This window comes from Lissotriton vulgaris, chromosome 1_1 (assembly GCF_964263255.1).
Source record: "Lissotriton vulgaris chromosome 1_1, aLisVul1.2, whole genome shotgun sequence".
Lineage (NCBI taxonomy): Eukaryota > Metazoa > Chordata > Amphibia > Caudata > Salamandridae > Lissotriton > Lissotriton vulgaris.
The window spans coordinates 674,138,755-674,161,854 of NC_141685.1; the positions used below are offsets into that span (position 1 = coordinate 674,138,755).

The following is a 23,100-nucleotide window of genomic DNA, read 5'->3' on the forward strand; positions in this document are numbered from 1 at the left end:
TATATTTTTCGTATTCTTAGCAACATCATAGTGCATCTCTATCTGCCGGCTAATACAGAGTCCAGAATATAGCTGATCACCATATTAGTATCAGAGTTCTGAATGTAAACATACATGTAAACCCATGTAATAAACGTTCCGCTAATATCTTAGGAAAATGCCCCATTATACATGGTCACTCCCATTCTGTCCTCAATTTGATTGCTGATTCTTGGACTATGTGCACTGGGGCCAATGCTGTCCAGTGCCCAGTGTATGTAATCTGACCCCTACACCATGTTTGAAATTGTATGCTCTTCATTGGCATAGTTTATTCCCTTTACGTTCCTGGCAACCCTTATTGGTTTACAAAGGCAAAAGTAACACATCTAAAAGCAATGTTTTGTGGTAGTGTGTGCGAGCAGTTTAGGCTTATCAGAGTGTAGTGCTAAGCATTTGTTGCACTCGCAGAGGAATAAATAAGACACACTCAAGAATAAATCCAAGACCAAATTAAGACAATAAAAAGTCTTTTTATATGAATTTCAACGCCAATAACTTTGGGATCAAGTAAGTACTTTTCGAGATATTGATTTTTAAAGGTACCGTAAGTAAAATGTTCACTTGGATGCCGTAATTACTCGGCAGTGCTTTTCTATGGGAAAAAAGGCATATCATGCATAAAGTTACTTGCAAATGGTTTTCGTGTGTCCCCTTCAGGATTTAAGGTGGAAAGGGGCCAAGGTCCAAAGAACCACCAGCAGTTAGACTGTATAAGCCCTGGAGCGTCCGGGTACAGAAGGGCTGATCGGGTAGGCAGCTTTGCGCGCTACACCACAGGAGAGGGCTGGGGCACCTAGAAACAGGCTTCAGAGGGGGAATTGGGTACAAGACTGGGGGCTCCCAACGGGGGGCTCGGTTCAGAGAGCCCTGGGAACAAGAAAACACACTTGGTTCTTGGAAATCCAGGCTGGGATATTCGGGTATAGAGTGGTTAGGTCAGCTGGGTTTGTTTGCCACGGGTATGGGTGTCAGTCTCGCCGGTTGAGGGGACAAAAACAGGAAAGCTAAGCCACTCTTGAAGTTGGTCTCTGCGGTGCGGACGGGAAAGCGCCTTAACAACGTGGGCTGAGCCAAGCATGCCGGTTCCACCCAAGCGGAACAACGCTTTCCTCAACCACACATCTGCCTTAACCATGCATATGCTTCAACCATGCATATGGGTGGTTAAGGCAGTCAGTGGTCTGGATGTGCGGATAGGCGGCAAGAGGAACAGGAAGGATCAGGAGAGAAAGTTCAGGAACACTGCCTGGGCCGGGTTTGGGGGCAGTTGTTATGGGTGGGAGGGTTAGTTCAGGGTGGAGGGTGGGTCGGTGATGTTTTTTGGCAGGGGGCAGTGTTTTAGGGTTCAGGGTGGGGAAGGGGCAGTTTTCAATGGTGGGTGTCAGTTTTAGGGCTCAGGGCGGGGTCTGCAGTCGGGGTAGTGTTTGGGCAGGGTTTTAGGCTTTATTGGGGAATGGAGGAAAAAGGTACCGGTACATTTTCTGGGGTGGGTGTCAGGGCGGGGGTGGGGCTTGGATGTTTTTCGGGCAGGGGCCAAGTGTTAGGGGTCAGGGTGAGGAGTCGGGTAGTTTGCTGTTTGGTGCCTTTGCTGTTTGGTGCCTACAGGCAAGAAGCTCCTCTACTCCAAGGGAGATTGCTTCCAATTTGCGAAGCGCTGGCAGTCCTCCGAGATGCTTGACAGATGCACAGTGGCAGTACGAGTCAGTTTCTTGCGATTGTCTGGACAGGTGCAGGCACCAAAAAGTCCACAGCTGGTCCTCAGTTTAGGCTTCTTCACTCTTTTTGGTCCTCTTCTTCTTATTTCCATCTCAGTTCCTGGTGTCGGGTGGTACTAAAATGCTCAATTAAGGGGCGTTAAGGGGAGTGTAAAGAAGAAGCAAATGGACGTCTTACCTTTGGGGTGCCTACACCCCTACATGACCCCTTCCTCTGGGGAGTGAACATAAGAATGACGCAGTGTATCCAATATCACCAAAAACCAAGTGGGAATTCTTCTTTTCGTGGTCACTTCAGGTAGCCCACCTTAGGGGTGTAACTAGCCTGATAGTGAGCATGCGTCCTGACTAACTAATTTTCCTGCCTGTCCTGGAGCTAATTTGAACCATGTGCAGGGGGTGGCATTTCCCCTAGCTGGGCAAACAGGGTGTCCCCTATCAAAGTCAGCAGAGGCCTTTGAATCCTCCTGCCTTGATATGCTGATTACTAGCCATCTTGCTTGGAGGAGTTGACAACACCTCTGGCCGGAGCAGGCATTGTTTCTGACCTAAGAGGGCATGGGCTCTCACCTCAATGGGGTCAGAAACACATCTGTGGTGGCAGGCTGGTCGATACCAGTGTGCCAGCACACCAGAGGTTGGTAGCTTATCAGAGGGCATATCTAAGGTGCCCTCTGTGTGCATGTCTTGAAAAATTCACTACAGGCATCCAGGTATGGATTTATTAAGACAATGTATTTGATGCCAAACACCATGGGTTTTAGTGAAGCCATCATGAAGCTGGAGAAATCTTAATGATCAGTGACCAGTACATGTACTCAAGATGGCTTCCCTGTTCACATGTACTATCTAGCAATTGGACTATATAGCACAGGGGTATGCCTGCTCCTGCAGATATGTCCTCACATGTAAAATAATGCACCCTGCCTTAGGGCAGTAAGGCCTGCTGTAGGGGTGACTTACAGATAATTCATGCAGTGTTTGGGGACATGGTACACAGGGTGCGTGCCATGTCGTGTTTTCACTTCTGTCAGCGCCATTTCATGCAGCCTGCAATGGCAATCAGCATGAGTATGGTGGTGGGTCCTTTGGGGAGGCACAATACATTCTGCAGCCCTTAGGGACTCGCTTTAGTACTCATGCCCTAGTTACAAGGGGTACTATTTACCAGGGATTTACAGGAGTGCTAAAGGTCTTGCCAATTATGGAAAAATTGCTCAGTTACTTTGTTTTTGGGAAAGAACACTAACAATAGGGACCTGGTTCGCAGGAACCCAGTGCACTTTAGTCAAAGTTGCATCAAATAACTGTCAAACAATGGGGGTGACCATGTGAAAAAGGAGCACTTTTCTACAGCTTATAAATCATCCCTAAAGTAGTCCTTTTGCTACCTTGTTTTTGGGGAAGAACACTGGCACTCGGGACTTGGTTGACAGGAACCCAGAACAATTCAGTCAAAGTTGCATCAAATACCAGTCAAACAAGCATTTGCAATGCAATAGGTCTCGCATTAGGAAAGTTTGAGCTATTGGTCTTGTAAATGACAATTTATTTATTTATGTTTTGGTTTTGAAAATAGCTAAATTAATAGCTTTGTCATTTACAATGCCAATAGTTATAACTTTCGCAAATGTGACACCTATAGCATTTATTTTAATGCAACATGATTTGTATTTACGTGACTTAGATGTATTGATGTATTGATATTACAAATAACAATGGCTTTTAATTTTTTAAGTAATTAATACTTAAATAAAAGTGATTGTAATTTATAATGGCAATAGCTTAAACTTTTGTAAATAACTTTTGTGAAGATTATGTTCAGTGTATTTTATTGTGACGAAAATCCAGGAACATAAGTGAAAAATTAACACCTTTTTGTGACATTTGTAATAAAACTTGAAATATTGAGAGAACATAATTGAACCAGTTGTTGTTGAATGGTTGCACAGATTGATGCTGTGTTGGCGCAGTGGTGCTGAGTGATGCTGTGGTGGTGCTGAGTGATGCTGTGGTGGTGCTGAGTGATGCTGAGTGATGCTGTGGTGGTGCTGAGTGGTGCTGCTGAGTGGTGCTGCTGAGTGGTGCTGTGGTGGTGATGAGTGGTGCTGTGGTGGTGCTGAGTGATAATGTGGTGGTGCTGAGTGATAATGTGGTGGTGCGGAGTGATAATGTGGTGGTGCGGAGTGATAATGTGGTGGTGCCGAGTGATGCTGTGGTGGTTCTTCTACAAATCAAAGGTCCTACACAGTGCATTGACCTAGGGGCATGCATAAGTGGTGCTGTGGTGGTGCCGAGTGGTGCTTCTGAGTGGTGCTGTGGTGGTGCTGCTGAGTGATGCTGTGGTGGTGCTGAGTGGTGCTGAGTGGTGCTAAGTGGTGCTGTGGTGGTGCTGAGTGGTGCTGTGGTGTTGCTGAGTGGTGCTGTGGTGGTGCTGAGTGGTGCTGTGGTGGTGCTGAGTGGTGCTGTGGTGGTGATGTGGTGGTGATGTGGTGGTGCTGCTGAGTGATGCTGTGGTGGTGCTGCTGAGTGATGCTGTGGTGGTGCTGAGTGATGCTGTGGTTGTGCTGAGTGATGCTGTGGTGGTGCTGAGTGATGCTGTGGTGGTGCTGAGTGATGCTGTGGTGATGCTGTGGTGGTGCTGAGTGGTGCTGTGGTGGTGCTGATTGGTGCTGCGGTAGTGCTGTGATGGTGCTGAGTGGTCCTGTGGTGGTGCTGAGTGATGCTGTGGTGGTACTGAGTGATGATGTGGTGGTGCTGAGTGATGCTGTGGTGGTGCTGAGTGGTGCTGAGTGATGCTGTGGTGGTGCTGAGTGATGCTGTGGTGGTGCCGAGTGATGCTGTGGTGGTGCCGAGTGATGCTGTGGTGGTGCTGAGTGGGAGATGGGGAGAGGGAGAAAAAGGAGAGCAGGGAGTGGGTAAAGAGAGAGAGAGAGGAGAGAGGGGGAGAGAGGAGAGAGAGATGGAGACGGGGAGAGAGGAGAGGGAAGTTAGGGAAAGGGAGAGAGGGAGAGGGAAGTGAGGGAAAGGGAGAGAGATAAAGGGAGAGAGGGAGGGTAAGAAGAGAGGGGGAGGAGGAGCGCGAAGGACGGAGGGGAGAGAGAGGGGAGGGAGAGAGGGAGAGAGAGAGGAGAGCAGGCAGAGGGGGAGATGGGGAGAGGGAGAAAAAGGAGAGTAGGGGGAAGGTAAAGAGGGAGAGATGAGAGAGAGGGGGAGAGGAGAGAGAGAGGGAGAGGGTGAGAGAGGAGAGAGAAGTGAGGGAAAGGGAGAGAGGTAGACGGAGAGATGGAGAGTGAGAGAGTGAGGGGAGGGAAGGAGAGGGAGGACTAGAGGGAAGGAGGGAGAGGAGGGTAGGTAGAAGGCAGAAACTGCCTGAGAAACAGACACAAAGAAGGAGTAAGAGAGAAAGGATGGCAGGCTTTGAGGAAGAAGAGTGCCGCAGACAGAGATCATGCGGTGAGAAACAGGAGGGGCAAAGGCAGATATGGAAGACGACGATCCACCGAGCAGGGCAAGCCGCGGAGAGGCACAGGCATAGAGCAGGCAGAGCACGGGGAGAGTAGGGGCACAGAGAGACTGAAGGGCAGTGGCAGCTAGATTGTAGGTGCTATGAAAGAAGGAGATAGTGAGTCTGAAAAAGGTACGAGTGGGCCAGAGAGATTGCGAGAGAGAAAGACGAGAGCAGACAATATGAATGAAAGGGAGAGAAAGAGTAAGACAAACTGGAGGGAGACAACAAGAAGTTGGGGAAAAATGAATGCATAGGGCTAGCAAATGAGGGACTGGGAAGTACGTGATACAGACAAGATAGTGGTAGTAGATGGACGAGTTGAAAAAAAGAGATGGGAAAAAGGCAGTACAGTGAGACACAGGGAGAACGAAAGAGAAAGAAGAGGGCATCATTGGGTAAAAGTGACAGAGAGAGAGAGGCAAGAGGAAGTGTAAAGTTTGAGTCCAAGAGAGAAGAGCTATACAGACAATAAAAGCATGGGTGCACAAACAGACACATGCAAGAGATAGAATACTCTGGGAGAAATATAGCAATGAGAGATAGAGTGACAGCAATAAAGAGACTAGGAGAGTGAATGGGAAACTCGGAATTCCAATATTTTAAGGGCAGAGTAGGAAAGAGACATGCATCAGACAGGCAATGAGGATGAGAAAAACGAAGATCAACGCACGAGAGGAAGAGAGAAATAAAGACACTAAGTGGAGACAATGAGAAATGATAGAGAAATGTAAGTGCCCCCACGGGAGAGACTGGGTGGGGCAGGACAGACAAAGTGCATTACAGAAAAGAGACATGCATCATACAGAAGGGAAGGGGCAAAAAAGAGATAGAGACTGTAGGAAGATAAAAATAGTGAGATGCAGAGCTTGAAGGGGTAAAACAGACAGAAGAGGGCCTGAGTGTCGCTGAACGATAGAGGAAGAGACAAGAGACGGGTCAGAAAGAGGAAGAGTAAAATGAAACCGAAAGGATGACAGAAATAGTCAAGAGAGACAGATAAAGGGAATGGAGTTTGCAAGATAAGGTGAGGCATGGCAGAGTGTGAGGCATAGAAGAGGCAATCAGATAGGTAGGACTTTGCAAAAGACAGCTGGATACGGAGACCGAAAAAAAAAAAGAGTGGGAGATAGATGACAGGAGAGATAGTGAGTCTGAAAAAGGTACTAGTGGGCCAGAGAGATTGCGAGAGAGAAAGACGAGAGCAGACAATATAAATGAGAGGGAGAGAAAGAGTAAGACAAACTGGAGGGAGACAACGAGAAGTTGGGGAAAATGAATGCATGGGGCTAGCAAATGAGGGACTGGGAAGTACGTGATACAGACGAGATAGTGGTAGTAGATGGACGAGTTGAAAAAAAGATGGGCAAAAGGCAGTACAGTGAGACACAGGGAAAGAGAAAGAAGAGGGCATCATTGGGTAAAAGTGACAGAGAGAGAGAGGCAAGAGGAAGTGTAAAGTTTGAGTCCAAGAGAGGAGAGCTATACAGACAATAAAAGCATGGGTGCACAAACAGACACAGGCAAGAGATAGAATACTCTGGGAGAAATATAGCAACGAGAGATAGAGTGACAGCAATAAAGAGACTAGGAGAGTGAATGGGAAACTCAGAATTCTAATATTTTAAGGGCAGCGTAGGAAAGAGACATGCATTAGACAGGCAATGAGGATGAGAAAAACAAAGATCAACGCACGAGAGGAAGAGAGTAATAAAGACACTGAGTGGAGACAATGAGAAATGATAGAGAAATGTAAGTGCACCCACGGGAGAGACTGGGTGGGGCAGGACAGACAAAGTGCGATACAGAAAAGAGACATGCATCATACAGAAGGGAAGGGGCAAAAAAGAGATAGAGACAGTATAAAGAGATGGGCAAAAGGCAGTACAGTGAGAAAACAAAGATGAAAAAACATAGAAAAGGGTAGCGAAGAGAAAAGGAGGCTGGCAGAAGACAAACAATGGGTAAAATAAAAAAAAAGTTAAAATAAAAGGAGACACGGCCTGGAGGCCGTGAAACTGAAAGTACGGCCGGCCGTGAATAATTAGGGGAGCCTTTGATGCAGCAGGGGGCGGAGCGGGAAGAGCTGCTGGCGGCACCAAGCTGTGAGCGAGATGCAGAGTGTGATGGGGTAAAACAGACAGAAGAGGGCCTGAGTGTCGCTCAACGATAGAAGAAGAGACAAGACAAGAGACGGGTCAGAAAGAGGAAGAGTACAATGAAACCGAAAGGATGACAGAAATAGTCAAGAGAGACAGATAAAGGGAATGGAGTGTGCAAGACAAGGTGAGGCAAGGCAGAGTGTGAGGCATAGAAAAGGCAATCAGATAGGTAGGACTTTGCAAAAGACAGCTGGATACTGAGACCGAAAAAAAACAAGGCAGCGCTGGGAGGGGGGCTGGGCAGAAATGCGAGTCACGACCCAGCGGCCGTGAAGTGTGAAGCAGTGGGCGGGGAGGCAGGAGCAAATGGTAAGGGGATCCTTTGAAGACAAAGCCAGAAACACCGGGGGCGGAAAAGCAGATTGCCTTCAAGGCAGGAGGCAGGCAGAAGGCTCGGGCAAGCTCGTGCACGAGAGCACATGCACTCGTGGAAATCCTCTTTTTGGGAGAGCTTAGTTTAACTCTTGGTTTCACTGCTATAGACTCATCTTATTCCATTCCTGCAGAATGGAAATAGGCCGAGACCTAAAAATAGGGAGGACCATGTGAAAAAGAGGCACTTTCCAACAGCTTATAAGTCATCCCTAAAGTGGTCCCTAAATGCCCAGAGGGCAGGGTGCATGATATTTAAAAAGCAGGAAATATTTTACATGTCCTGGCAAAGACAGCCTCAAAAGTAATTTTCACTAAAGCAAGGCTAGCTTTCCCATAGGAAAGCCTTGTTCAGCCTTGTTTGGTTACGGCTTGCAGTCTTGACCCCCTGGAGGAATCTGAACTCACCGGATAAAAGTGGCAAAAGAATCAGGTAAGTAAAGGACATTTCTTGGGTGTGTATTTTCACATTTTTCCTGCTCTGAGCTTTCTCGCCAAATGTCAACAGCTTCACCAGTACTTCGTCTGACAGGTACCTGGCCTCCTGGTGCCTTTCTTAGCCACAGCCCATTGCCTTGCCCAGATGAGGATTTTTGACTTTCATTTTGGGGGCTAAGCTAGAACTCAAAACTTCTAACCGGCACCAACCCGGTCTCTGTATCAGACCTGTGCTTCATTGGGGTCTACCTTAAATCACGCCTAGTTCCTGATCAAGATCAACCAGATGACAGTGGTTGGTACTAAGCACTTTTTGGCACTATTTTTATCAAAAACTTTAAAAATATTCTTTTTTTTAATAAATTGACGTGGGATTTATTTTGTGTTGGCCTTTTGATTTTTTTAACTGTTTTGGTACTTCTAAATGCTTAAAACATTTTCTTAAATTTAATTCGTCTTCCATGTGCTTTAGCTACCAAGGGTTGAGGTCAGGTTTAAATTACTGAAACCTTTATTGGACCCAACAAAAAAAGTGGCATAATTATGTGTGGTGGACTACCATCCACTCTACGTAATAATCAACTTTCACGCAAATACCCAGCCAGTTTCTAGCTTAAATTGCTTAATATTTGTATGGTCCCATTTGGAATGGAATGGGGTTGTATCAATTTTAGGTATGTCCTTCCACTCATACGTATTTGTTATCAAAAGGAAGGGGAGAATGAACCACAACAGTCTCAATGTCAGAGTCTCAAGAATGCTGTATCGGAGATCCTCAGTCATTCGGTCACTGTATGCAGTATATATAATATCCGCTAAGAATGGCTTGTTGGATTGTGTCGTAGATTCTGTCACACGAGTGTCCCATTCTCTGAGTGACATCTAGACCTCTACCAGGAGAGAGACTGTCTGGATGACGACAGTGGTGAGTGAGTTTAACTTACCATCCATCCTATAGGTGAATCTTTATTCGGCCAAGAGAATTAGGAAAGGGGAAGACCAAAAACAAGACGTTGTTATGTGGATGAGTCACCAGTCCACAACACTTAGTGGTTGGGCCGACACGTTTCAGACTGGAATAGCCAATACGGGTCTATGGCCTTCGTCAGGACCAAATTTGAGAAGTCCTTTTTCTGTAGACCTGAACGTGAATTATGTTGGTGGGTGGGAGGGTATCTGGGTTCACTCACCCGTTTTTGTCAAAGGACACACTTTACCCGAATTGTAGCGTGGTGATAGACACCGTCTTTGGCCTAAAATGAGGAAATCAGGAGAATTGGAAATAACACTTATCATCTAATACTGTAGATTCCCAATTCGCCCTGTGAGACACTAATAAAATATATCAATGGTAATGTCCTGGGTGGCAATAAAGACCCAACAAGAATATTGACATTATTATGTGAGGTAGACTACCATCAACCCCAATACACTTATACATACAAGGGTTGAGGCAATAGACCTGCACCTGTTACAGTCTGTGACTTTGAAGTATTGTGATGGTGCTCGAGAAACCAAGGAACACATCCCTGTCTGTTCCTTTCAGGGCAAAGCCCAAAATACAAAGAAATGATGTGGAATCAGCACCCATCAAAAAGTATCTTCCATAATCTCTGTTGTTCCTCAATCAAGAATAAAGTTGTTTCCAAATGAACAGGTCCATACTTGAGTGTGGTTTATTTTCAGATTTTTATATTAGTGTTCAACAATAGATAAAAACGCTCTAATGTTACAGCAAGTTTGCCTCTTTTTTAGCCAACGCGTTTCGTCTCATGAAAGAGACTTCTGCAGGGCTCATGGAAGTGTTTTAAAGAATTGTGGTATAAATGGAAGATCCCTCAGTTCAGATACAAGTTTAGAGAATCTGTCAATTCAGATTTGTATCCTGAAGAGACAATAAAGGCATGGTAGCCTAAGAGTATTCGATCATCGTACGCGGAGCAGCATCTAGATGCTGCTCCACGTATGATGATAGAATATTGAGGAACAACAGAGATTATGGAAGATACTTTTTGATGGGTGCTGATTCCACATCATTTCTTACCATCAACCCCAAGTAAACTTCCACTTTCCCACAAATACCCATACAATTTCTAGCTTGAATTGATTAATATTTGTATTATCCCGTTTAGGAGTGAATGTAAGAGGTTGTATCATTTTTAGGTATGTCCTTCAAGTAGTACGAACTATTACTTAAGTGGGGCTTCTCGTGCCTTTATTGCTCTCCTATACTTGTGTGGGTTCCTCACGATACTCTTTTTCTTGTTTACTAAATGCTGCTATCGGATCAGTCCACCTGTAAGCAACTGGTAGCCTCTGTCCCCTTTTTCTTTGACTTGCAGAGGTCCTCAATTGCTCATCTTTCCACCCATGACTTCCACCTATGTTGGGTCCTTCTGGCAACCTCCAGTGCATGGCTATAGCGTGCTATTGTCAAGACTACTGTGGCAATCACGCACTCTAAAGGCATAGCTGTAAAAATAAACAAACATTTGGAGAACTGGATTAAGCATCCACATCGGAACAAAAAAATTCCAGTGACAAGACTCTTTTTGAAACAATGTTTGAGATGTAAACAGAATTTGTGTAAGGAAAATGGCGGCACAAGAAGAGATCGGCCAAACACGGGTTTGCGGTCTAGTGTTTCAGATCACGTGACCGGCACAGAGTTTGATGTGCGTGTTCCGAGAAGGAACTGCGCACTTGAACTGTAGCCCTTCTTGAGGAACAAGTGTCTTGCCTTCGCGCATGGCTTTCTGTCAGAATTTAGTCGAGTTTGTGAGACGCATTCAGTGTTTCTTTAGTTAGCGTCTATTTCCTGAATCCAGTGAAATTTCCAAACGCATGCTCAACGTAGGAGTTTCTGTGACAAATTTAAAAACAACGGTAGACAACCCAGAAGTCGAAGAAACCTTCTGTCATCAACAACTGTCGGAGAGAGATATTTCACACTCCAGTCTAGCGATAAGGAGAATATCAATATTTAAGAACAGACAAGGTACAACGACTTTTCTTAGAGTATATCAAAGGCATATTTACATAGAAAGTTTTCTGTTGCATATAGGGATTTCAAAATGCGAATTTTTTAAATAACAGTCAACACAAATAAGCATACAAACCCTATCAGGAACTTCTAATGAGATACATCAAACAAATTACGAGTGACTTGTTAAAGACATTAAAAGTACCATGGTGATTGGAAATAATACCCAAGTATATAAAAGACGTGACTATCATTAAGTGGCAGGTATAAATGATGAAATGTGGTTTTGCTCCCAATGACATGACCAACCCGCACCCTTTCTCCCCCCCCACTCTCACTCCCCACTACCCCACTCCATCGGCCGGACTCACGGAACACACCACTTCTCTCAACCTAACCCCTTATCCTCTATCCCCTCCCATTCTTAGCCCCCACCATCCTATTGTCACTACTTCCTTCTCCAGCCTACACTCATCCCTCAACGCACGTGCGCCGTATTCCACAAGCGCCATCACCCACACTATCAACCTCCCCCTGTCCTCATCCTCGCCCCGGCTCACAAACTCTCTCTTCCATCGAATGCTCCCCCACCTACTAGGACCTCAGAGCCTTGCTCCATCGCGCGCACTTCCTGCCCCTTTCAATCCAGTGCCAACCCCATTACCTTACTCAAACACGCACCCATTGCTCTCACTTCCAATTCCATCCCCAACCCAACTCTGGACATCATCATCTCCTCCCTCCTACAAGTCAAAGAAGAGCTCCATACCATCAAAGAACTTCTTCTCACACACCCCAGGCTACCCTACACTTCCCCGCCCAACAAGGACTCCAGTCGCCCCTCAAACCATTCCACGCATCTCTCTCCGCGCTGGCCCTCTATCCCTGATCGCAAGGCCACCGGCCGTCCCTGTCGCACTCCAAACCCCCTCTCGGGCCGAGACTTACACAATCTACTCTGCTCATATGGCCCAGGTCCCACAAAACGCCCACCCACCACACACCTCCCCATACCCACGATTCCCACAAATCCCCTCAGGCCCCCCACACTGAACAACAGAAGCTCTGTCCCCTGTAATCTCAAAAAAATCCCCCTCTCCTTAGAACATTCACCCACTCTCCTCACCCCTAGACTAAAGTGTATCCTGCTCAACTGCAGATCGGCCCGGAGACACTCCCCTGGCATCGCGGATCTCATCTTATCAAGGGACCTTGACCTAGCCATTCTGACTGAAACGTGGCTAACTGAAGCATCCACACTTATAATGGACATATTAGTCCCCCCGAACTATCTCATTATTAGACTCGACAGGAATAGCAAGACGGGTGGGGGAATCGCATGCATCTACAGGAGCAACCTCGCTATCACTGAAGGCCCCTCCCCCTCCCTCTCCTCCTGCGAACTCATCTGCCTTGATATTACTAGTGAGGGCAAACCTGTGTGCTCCCTTCATGTTATTTACCACCCACCCGGGGACAACTTCCCCTTCTCCCAACAACTAATGGACACGATATCCACCAACGCCGGTCGACAGTTCAATCAAATTTACCTGGGAGATGTCAACCTCCACTGGAACGACCAGAAAGACGCAGTGGTGAAGAGCCTTAAGAGTTTCCTCAACACGCTTGACCTCACCCAAATCTGCAACGGTCCAACACATGAAAAAGGCTCTATCCTTGACCTTATCATCGCCAAAGAAGACTCTACCCAGCTGGTGGCAATCGAACCATGTGACTGGTCAGACCACCACATCATCACCTTCTTCATCAACGAAAAGGTCAAACTTAACCCAGCTCAACCTGCCAAAACCAAGATTTGGAAGAGGGACATGAAGAATCTCAACCCAAACTCCTTGCCTGCCCACACAGGCAGTCTCCTCCTTCCTCCGATGGGCGTCCCTGATGTGCACTCATTGACGGACCACTACCTAGACACCATGTCTGCCATAATCAATGAAGCCGCACCCCTGCAACTGAAGAGAGTAGCCACCAAGAACTCGAACCCATGGTACGACGGCAGCCTCAATGAAGACAGACGTGCTATGCGCATGGCTGAGCGCTCGTGGAGATCTGACCCCTCAGCACTGCACCTTAGAACGCTCAAGAGTAAGAGAAACGCTTACTTCAGAAAAATCAAACGCTCGAAATCAGTCTTCTTTAGCCAACAGCTGGATCAAGCTAAAAACCGTCCTAAAAAACTGTTCGAGCTAGTCAAAACCCAAACCAAAACGCAACCTCCACAACCTAACAACTCAACAAAGGCTATTCCAAGTTGTGAAGACTTTTCTGCTTTCTTCAAGCAAAAGAGCGACACTATAAGAAGTGATCTCCTCAAGGATGTAAGTCGATACTCCGGCTCCATAGGCATAACTAACACTCAACCTAAAAACAACGCTTCATGGTCGTCCTTCGACACCTATTCTGAAGAATCAATTCACAAGCTGCTTGTCACCTTGAAACCCGCCAATCACCACACAGACCCCCTACCTGCCAATGCTGTTAAAGTCCTCACCCCCCTGTTCCTCCCACTCTGGACTAAAATCATCAACTGTTCCTTGCAACAAGGGCTCATCCCAGACTCCCTCAAGATTGGGCAAGTCACGCCTATACTCAAGAAACCCACAGCTGACCCAACCGACCTAAACAACTATCGTCCCATCACCAATATCCCCACTCTGGCAAAACTGTTAGAAAAATGCGTACAACTCCAACTGACAAAACACATTGAGCAGTTTGAGCTCCTCAACTCTCACCAGTCAGGATTCAGAGCAAAGCATAGCACGGAAACGGCCATGGCACACATAATTGATGACGCCCTCCAAATCCTTGATCACAATGAGTCTTGCCTCCTCATCCTTCTTGACCTCTCCTCAGCATTTGATACGGTCAAACACGAGAAACTACTGGAGCTCCTAAACACCAGAATGGGCATATCCGGGACTGTTCTCAAATGGTTCACATCCTTTCTGCACAACCGGTCTCAGAAGTTCAAGATCAACAACGCACTGTCCTCGCCTGTGCCAGTAACACTGGGCGTCCCACAAGGTTCCTCACTATCCCCCACACTGTTCAACCTCGTCATGGAACCACTCACCACCTTGCTTCAATCTTCAAAGGTACACTTCCATATGTACGCCGATGACACTCAGCTCTACCTCAAGCTTCAATCCCCTGAAGACGTCAAACTGTTGAATACCACACTAAGAAAGACCCAAGCTTGGCTGGCCGACAATCACCTCAAACTAAATGCTCTGAAAACTGAGTTCCTTCTGATCTCTCCTCCTACGAAAAAGGCCATCACCCAAACATGGCTCAATCATCTAACCGCACTCAATGTCCAGCCCACCATCGTGGACTCCGCGAAATCCCTTGGCATCACACTGGACTGCAATCTCGACATGCAGCAGCATATTAGCAAAGCTACTAAAGGAGCCAACTTCCAAATCAACACGCTGAGAAAACTCAAACCCTTTCTTCCACCCAAGGACTTCCAAACTGTTGTTCAAGCCTTAGTCATTCCTCGGATAGACTACGGTATTGCGGCTCTCAGCGGGCTCCCCCTTACAACAACGGCTCCCCTAAGAGCCTCCCAGAACGCGGCCGCGAGACTCATCACTGGCTCAAGAAAACACTCGCATATATCCCCTGATTTAAAAGCCCTAAACTGGCTGCCTATTGAAGCCAGAATTCAGCTGAAAATTGCCTGTATGACGCACTCGGCCATACACCACAAGTCACCTAACTACCTCACTCAAAAGCTGACCATTTCAGGAGGCTCAAGATCCAACAGAAGCACAAAAACCCTCCTCCTGAAACCACGGAGATTCCGGAAGGAAAAAACATACAAACGCTCCTTCTCAGGAATGGCGCCTAGGATCTGGAATGCACTCCCGCCAGAAACTAGGCTTATCCCTTCTACTGTACTCTTCAAGAAAGAGGTGAAGGCCATCCTTCAGGCTAAATTCACCTGAATACTATTGTTACTGGAACAATGACAGTACTTGGTTCCTACATTAGCGGCCTTCTGATTGCTTACCTATGCGAGTCTCTTTTTCTTTGACTGCTTTCGGATCTAAATCATCGCACGGATGCTATATTACTGGTTTCCAACTTGGCTAGTGGGTTGTACACTATGCTTTGAGTGCCTCACTAACTTGCAACGCACCCATTACTGACTACTACTCTGCTTTCACATTGTGTTTACTCACCCTCTGGGGTGCTATAATCTTACCCGATTAGACATTGTACTGCTTCCATATTATTGTATCTTGATTAGTCTGCATACTCTTGTGTGATTGTTACCCTATTTTGCAACTCACTGACTACTGAATTTTATATTGTTTCAAGAGTTTTGTTTACCCTACCTACTGTCTATGTAAAGCGCTCTGATATCTGCAAAGATCTTTTTCGCGCTATATAAAACCTTAAAATAAAATAAATAAATGCAGATGCTGTATAATTAAAAATTAATATCACACACAAGAGAGAAGCAACAGCCTAGGGTCAATAGGGTAAATGTCATTTATTTATCCTTTTGAGCTAAAAGAAGATTGTTGTTTACAAAATAGAATTAGTTGCATGCCTGTCCATTGTATCTCCTATGCAGGGTCAAAATCGAAAGACACCACCATATTGACCATAAGTGAAGGAAGATTCAACGCTATCAACTAGAGGCTGTCTTGTCTCTCTTTTTCTTTCCACTTCCCCTTCCCCCCCCCCCCCCGGCTTGAGGCGCTACTTCTGAATAAATTTCAGGTGGCGTCTGAGGTTGAGGTGCGTTGGGACCATCATCGACTCCTGTGGATATCGGGCAGCTTGACAGCTATGCTATCACTAGTCCTAGGTCTATAAATTTGGTACCTATTTTCCATTTCTCTGGTTGATGGTACATGCCTAGTATGCATACCTCCATTGCATCTAAATGTGTTGTGTGTGTTAGGTGCTCTAGATTAGTTGTCCACTTCTGCCAAAATTCAGGTACAGTCGTACAAGACCAGACCAAGTGAACAAAGTCTGCATTTATCAGCGAGCACCAAGGGCAAACATGGTCAGTCCCTGCAATCACATTTAGTATGTGTAGCATCAGATCTGTGGTATGGAGGTAGTTAATTTGTGTAAATCTGAATCTAGAGTATATAGGACCACAGTCCATTCTTTATCCAGCAACTCCCAAACAATTATCCCCTCCAATGTGGTTTTTGTTTTGACCGCTGTAACCGTTGTCATGTAGAGCACCAATTTGTGTACTCAGGAGATCAATTTCCATCTTCCCTCAAATGTTAATAAAGTCTGTATGACATAATTTGAATGGGGTTTAGTTTGCCCTTCTTTCCATCCAGCAGAGATCACATGCATACATGTGCCATAATCGAAGAACTGTGATTATGGTAGGCCTGTAGCTCCCCGTTAGAGTCAGAGTGCCCACTGTGAAAAGTCCCAGTGGTCATCCATTTCTCCTGGTCACAAAGGACCCTCACCTTGGCGATGGTATCTGCCAAGTTGTCTTTACTATCCTTTTCCAGTTTCATAGCGTTATAGCAAGGAGTTTGGGGTGCTTAACCTGTTTGAGATCATACTTGTCTCCATGTCTTTAAAAATAGTTAGGTCAAATTTCTAAGCTTCCATAAATTATAGACAAGTGTATTTTCAAAGTGAACAGCACTGAAAATTGTCTCTTATGACTTACCAATGACTGCCTTTTTCAGCTTGTTTATTAAGTTCTGTAATTGTACTTCAGACAAAGAAGAAATTGGGATCTGTGTAAAAAAAGTTTAGAAAAAAATTCAAATGAAAAAGATCTTGGGTGTGTCAATTCTATGTTATAACTACCAAACAATTTATATGTTACTTCAAGTAAAACAGAAACAATATCCATTATAATGAAGAAAACACTAGGGGCCTCATTATGATGGAGGATTTTCCGCCTCCTCCGGGCCGGTGGAAGCCACCTCCGGCCCGGAGGAGGCGGAAAATCCTCTGCGGACTCACCAAAGACCCACCGCCGCATTACGATGGCTGGTGGGTCTTGGTTTCTGTCCGCTGCGTTTTCGCCGCGGTCAGATTACAACCGCGGCGGAAAAGCTCTCATTTGGCTGGCAGTGTCTATCAGACACCGCCAGCCAAATTAGGAAGCATTTGTAAACATGCTTTTCCGCGGCAGTTTTCCGCCGTGGAAAAGCATGTGTACTTTTGATTTTGGGGGCCCGTTGCGGCCCCCAGGGTGTTGGCGGGTGGGGGTGCGCATGGGGGGTACCTATGGTACCCCCCAGCATTTACATGCACAAAGTGCATGTAAATGTTAAACATGCACTTTTAACATTGCGGCGGGTGCTGCTTGAAGCAGCACCCGCCGCAATGTTAAATATCCAGGATGTGACCGCCAGGGTGGCGGTCACATCCTAATCGCACATGAGGGAACGCCGCAGCCCATGCAGACGTTCCCTCATCCTCTGGGGTCGCGGACAAAATTAGGCCCTAAGTGTGGCCATTCTCCTAAGTTTTATTATATTTTAGAATATGTACATTTAGCAGAAAGCTGTTCTCCACATAACATGTTTGCAATGAACAATAATCGGTTATTGTGTGTGTTTTGAAAAAGCACTTGATTTAACAATTTATAAACAAGACAGCTACAAAAGCAGTATTCTAATCACACCTCTGATATGCCTTTTTGGTTCTTCTACTTAAAATGGATTAATCAGCTTCCTTTGCATCCTGCTTTTCTCTTTTTGAAGGAATGCTTCAAATAAACAAAACTTCCCCCATTGCCCGTTTGTTTTTTTCTCTTTAATCACAAGAAATACATGCATCAATATATTTAAATAAAAAATGTGCTACCGCATACAAACATTTTAATGTAGAAATCTTGCTTTAAAATAGTTACATTAATATGTAGATTAGGACAAATGTTTTGCACACGAGGAGTGAATTTTTCCTACACGTGGCTGGGCTACATCTAAAAAACAATCCACCTTCTACTTTTTAGGAGACACTGAAGAATCTCTACAGTATTGATCTGTAGACATCTTAACTATGTTCTAATTACTAACAAACTAAATAAAAAAAAAACTGTATAAAGTTTCGACAATTGAATGTTTGACTGTAGACAGTGGACCAAAGAACAAATGCAGCACCCACACCACTAGTCACCTGTTATTTTTTGTATCGGATAATGTTATTGTCACGAAGCGGAGCTTCCTGACTTAGATGAACTCCCTGACTCGGACGGACGGGGTGTCCTTGCTAATGCTTCTTCCTTTCCACCCCGTCCGCAGGATCCTTTGGACGTTTCCTGGATCTCCCCGGCTCTGCCTCAGGGACGTGTACCTCTGTATCCAGACCCTGTGACGCTAGGGGCATGTCCACCTGCACTCGCCCAATCAGGTCAGACGACGTCACCCGATACTGACCAACCGGAGGAGGCGGGGGCGTTTAAGGAAGCTCCGTTCTGGATTGCCGGCGTGAAACCTTCGGAACGCCAGTTGGAACACGAGGAGGACGCCACGGAGGAAGACGGAGCCGCTGTCGTGGAACCGCTGCTGGGACCCCTGAAACTGAGTGACGACAAGCCAGGAGGCCAACGATACCACGAGCCGCCCCGCCACACTTCCAGGGGAGAAGTGTGGCTCCACAAGGTACGGGGGCGTTTTCAAGGGTTGTTCAAATCACGGGGTGGGACGGGGTAGTCTGAGGGTGGTCACTACCGTCGTATCTTGTCGGCCGCCTACACTCCCTGACTGATAGGTTTGGTGTTAGTAACCTGGTGAACCCTCACTACCCTACCCTCCTCCCACATTTGTATATGTCGAGCCCAGCCCCTAACGTGGCTGTTTTTCTTTCCTTTTCTCCGAGTGATCTCCAGCCCTGTGGTCAACTTCCGCTTCCTCAAGACTGGAACCGAAGACCCGGACCCTTCCCCAAAGGAGAGGACCCTCGTGCATTGTTTGTTTCCCAGGAGACTGTACTTTCAAACCTTGAACTTATCTCGGTGTTGTTAAACCGAATAAAAAGAGTTACAGACCTGCTTCAACTCGTAACGATTCTCATTCTCCCGTCCCCGTTCCTCACAAGTGGTGCCGTGACTCGGATCATCCAGTGAACCACGCCATCCGATACAAGATGGAGAATCTTTTGTCCCAAATGGAAGCAGACCGGACTGCGTTTTCCCAAGCCATTCAAACTCAGTCCGATAATATCCTAAAATTGGCGGAAGGACAAACACAGTTGATGAATGTCATAGGACAGGGAAGGGCTACAGCCCCACCTCCAGGTACTGTTGTTCCATTACAGAAATTTAGCACAGGTGAAGACCCCCTTGCTTTCTTTTTGAACTTTGAAAGAGCGGCGAGAGCTAGTTCCTGGCCAGGTGATAGGTGGCCCTTCTATTTGGCGCCGTTGCTGACTGGTGAGGCCCAGGCAGCATATCAGACAGTAAACCGGGATGGAACAACTGCATATGCGGTTGTGAAACAATACATCCTCGATAGGTTGGGGGTAGACGAAGAAACCCATCGATTAAGGTTTCGGCAAGAGAAGGGGTCACCAGGGGATCTACCCAAAACCCTGTTCTTTAAACTAAAGGAGTCTGCCGACTTGTGGTTAAAGCCAAATGAAGGGAACCTCGACGCCATTATGAATAAAATATATCTCGAACAGTTTATCGAGTCCCTTCCCTATAGTACCCAAAGGTGGCTCAAACAACATGCGGGGTTAACCTTGGAGCATGCTATCGAAATGGCTACTTGTTATGCCCGGGCTCAGGGTAAGCCGTACATGAAGGAGCCCGAAAGAAATACTAAAATCATTTCACCTGTCAAAACTGAGAAACGGTTTCAAAAACCCACTCCTGAACCCCCGAAAATCCGGTTCCAACGACCTGAACTTCCCAATTCAGGGCCTCAATGTTATGACTGTGGAGAATGGGGACATATTGCTCGATTTTGTCGAAAGAAAAAAGACAGAGAAGACGAACCTATGGATGTGAGCTATGCTCCCAGGTCTATCCTGTATGCACAAGAAACCGGAACCACCTTCTATGTACGTGTCATTTTAAACGGTACTAGTATACGAGCCTTGCTAGATTCCGGGTGCAAACATTCAGTAGTAAGGGAAGAGCTAGTAGACCGCCACTCTCACATTCCAGGGAAACGGGTTAGTATCCGTTGTGTCCATGGGGACGTCAAGGAATATCCCGTAGCTAAAATCACCCTTCATACACCTTCAGGAAAGAATATGGAAGTCGTAGTGGGAGTTATGGCGGGTTTACCTGAGCCCATAATCATAGGGACTGATAATCCTTCCTTTAGTACTTTGCTGTTGGAAACCTTACAACATCTATCTCTGCCCCATGACACCTTGTTGGCCGCAGAACCTTGGGCCCGGGATACTCACTTCAGGACTGCCCAATTGAATGACGCAAGTCTCGCCAACGCATGGCAGGTGGCACGAAGTGGGCAGGATCCAACCACTAGAACTTATCCCACGTTTTTAGAAAAAAACGGTTTATTGTATAGGCTTGCCAAGGCTGACGCTGAACCCCAGTTGCTGGTCCCAATTGACTTTCGAGAGCAGATACTGTTCTTTGGTCATGCCCATTTGCTGGCTGGCCATTCCGGGGTAGAAAAAACGAGCCAGTCTATACTACGACATTTTTTTTGGCCTGGTATTTATGCCCAGGTTCAGAAATACTGTCAGGAGTGTAGAATATGTCAGAAACGGAATCCATACACTCCACCTCCTGCCCCATTGGTGCCCATGCCTATCATAGGGGTTCCGTTTGACCGTATCGGAATGGACCTCATTGGGCCTTTACCCAAATCATCCCGCGGGCATCAGTATGCCTTGGTTTTGGTTGATTATGCTACGCGGTATCCCGAGGCCTTTCCTCTCAAGTCAGCCACGTCAGTAGCAATAGCCCAGAGGCTTGTTGAAGTCTTCTCACGCATGGGCTTCCCAAAAGAGATTGTTACAGATCAGGGCACCCCTTTTGTGTCCCGTTTGATGCAGCAAGTGTGCAAACAGCTCAATATCAAACACATCAAAACCTCTGTATATCACCCCCAAACAGATGGTTTGGTTGAGCGTTACAACGGCTCCCTTAAGTTGACACTAAAGAAACTGTTATCGGGTGATGGAAAGAACTGGGATCAGTTACTACCCTTGGCCCTCTTTGTACTACGTAGTCAGAAACAATCCAGCTTAGGGACGTCCCCATTCGAGTTGTTGTTTGGGAGACCCCCTAGAACGCTCCTCGAGATCACAAAGGATAGCTGGGAAACAGAAGGAGCACAAGAAGCTGAAGCCCTGTTGGACTATACTAGACAACTCCAGAGTAGGCTACATAAACTCAGAACCCTAGCTCACGAACACTTAGCGGTAGCACAGACTAAACAGAAAACCCTGTATGACCGTGGTACTAAGTGGAGAGTGTTGGATGTAGACGATTGGGTTCTGATTCTGTTACCCTCTTCTACGCACAAAATGAGGAAGGAGTGGCAGGGGCCTTATAAAATCCTGAAAAAAATAGGACGTACCACGTATCTGGTACAGTTAGGAAGAGGCAAAACCCAAATGTATCATATTAACATTCTAAAGAAATGGTTAGGTCCACCCCCACAGTCAGTCAATGTGGTCTCCCCTGTACTTCATACTGAGCATACTGTTGATGCTGCCCCTGTGAATCCTGACTTATCGTCGACCCAACAGGAAGAAGTCAGAAAACTACTTTTGTCACATTCAGCAGTTTTCTCTGATCAACCGGGTCGTACTCACTTAGCGGAACACAGCATACCTACTCTCCCAAATACAGTGGTGAAACAGAAGCCCTATCGTATTCCTGAGGCCAGACGCTCGGCTTTCCAAGCCGAAGTAGACGGCATGCTGAAGGCTGGGATCATAGTTCCTTCCCATAGCAACTGGTGCTCGCCGGTGGTGTTAGTACCGAAACCTGACGGTAGCATCCGTTTTTGCATCGACTTTAGGGCCGTTAACCGGGTATCCAAACAGGATGCGTACCCTCTACCCAGAGTCGATGAGTTATTGGAACGCCTTGGGGAGGCTCGGTACATCACCACCATAGATCTCACCAAGGGATACTGGCAGATTCCCCTTGCTCCCAAAGACATGGAAAAAACAGCATTTTCAACGCCATCTGGTCATTACCATTTTACAGTACTCCCCTTTGGTTTACATGGGGCGCCAGCTACATTTCAAAGAGTTATGGACACGCTGCTGGCACCTCACCTACAATATGCGTCTGCTTACCTGGACGATATTGTAGTGTTTAGTAAAACCTGGGAGGACCATTTGTCTCACCTCAAAAAAATACTGTCCAGTCTTGGGGAGGCCAGTCTCCACATCAATGCGAAGAAGTCCCGGTTTGCTTTCCAGCAGGTAAAATACCTTGGATATCTTTTGGGCGATGGACAAATTAAGCCCCAGATGGAGAAACTGGAAGCAATTAAAGCTCTGCCTTACCCAACTTCAAAGAAAGAACTCAGGGCCTTCTTGGGACTGGTGGGCTATTACCGCCGGTTCATTGCTCAGTTTGCTAGCCTGGCCGCTCCTCTCACCGACCTCCTTGGGAAGAATACCAAATCTGCTGCACTTCCTGCACCCTCTCTAGCACAGTCTTCGGCTTTCCAAGCCTTGAAGGACGCTTTGACTTCCTCGTCTGTCCTCATTTCCCCTGACTTCCTTAAACCCTTCGTCCTCCAGACTGACGCTTCGGGGGTTGGCATTGGTGCGGTCCTTTCCCAGGAGGATGAGACTGGGGCTGAACGGCCCGTGCTCTTTATCAGCCGCAAGCTGTTTCCGAGAGAACAGGCATATTCAACGATTGAGAAGGAGTGTTTGGCTGTTCGTTGGGGTGTTGAGAAACTG

At 46.5% G+C, this 23,100-nt stretch overlaps 1 protein-coding gene across 1 annotated transcript in view; it reads right to left on the reverse strand.

The window, feature by feature from the left end:
* TRMT13 (tRNA methyltransferase 13) overlaps positions 1-23,100 on the reverse strand; it is a 207,594-nt gene that overhangs the window by 123,291 nt on the left and 61,203 nt on the right. Inside the window, exon 5 of the mRNA XM_086954492.1 lies at positions 16,907-16,976. Within this exon, the coding sequence (XP_086810618.1) occupies positions 16,907-16,976 (70 nt within the window). The remainder of the gene's footprint in view (positions 1-16,906; positions 16,977-23,100) is intronic.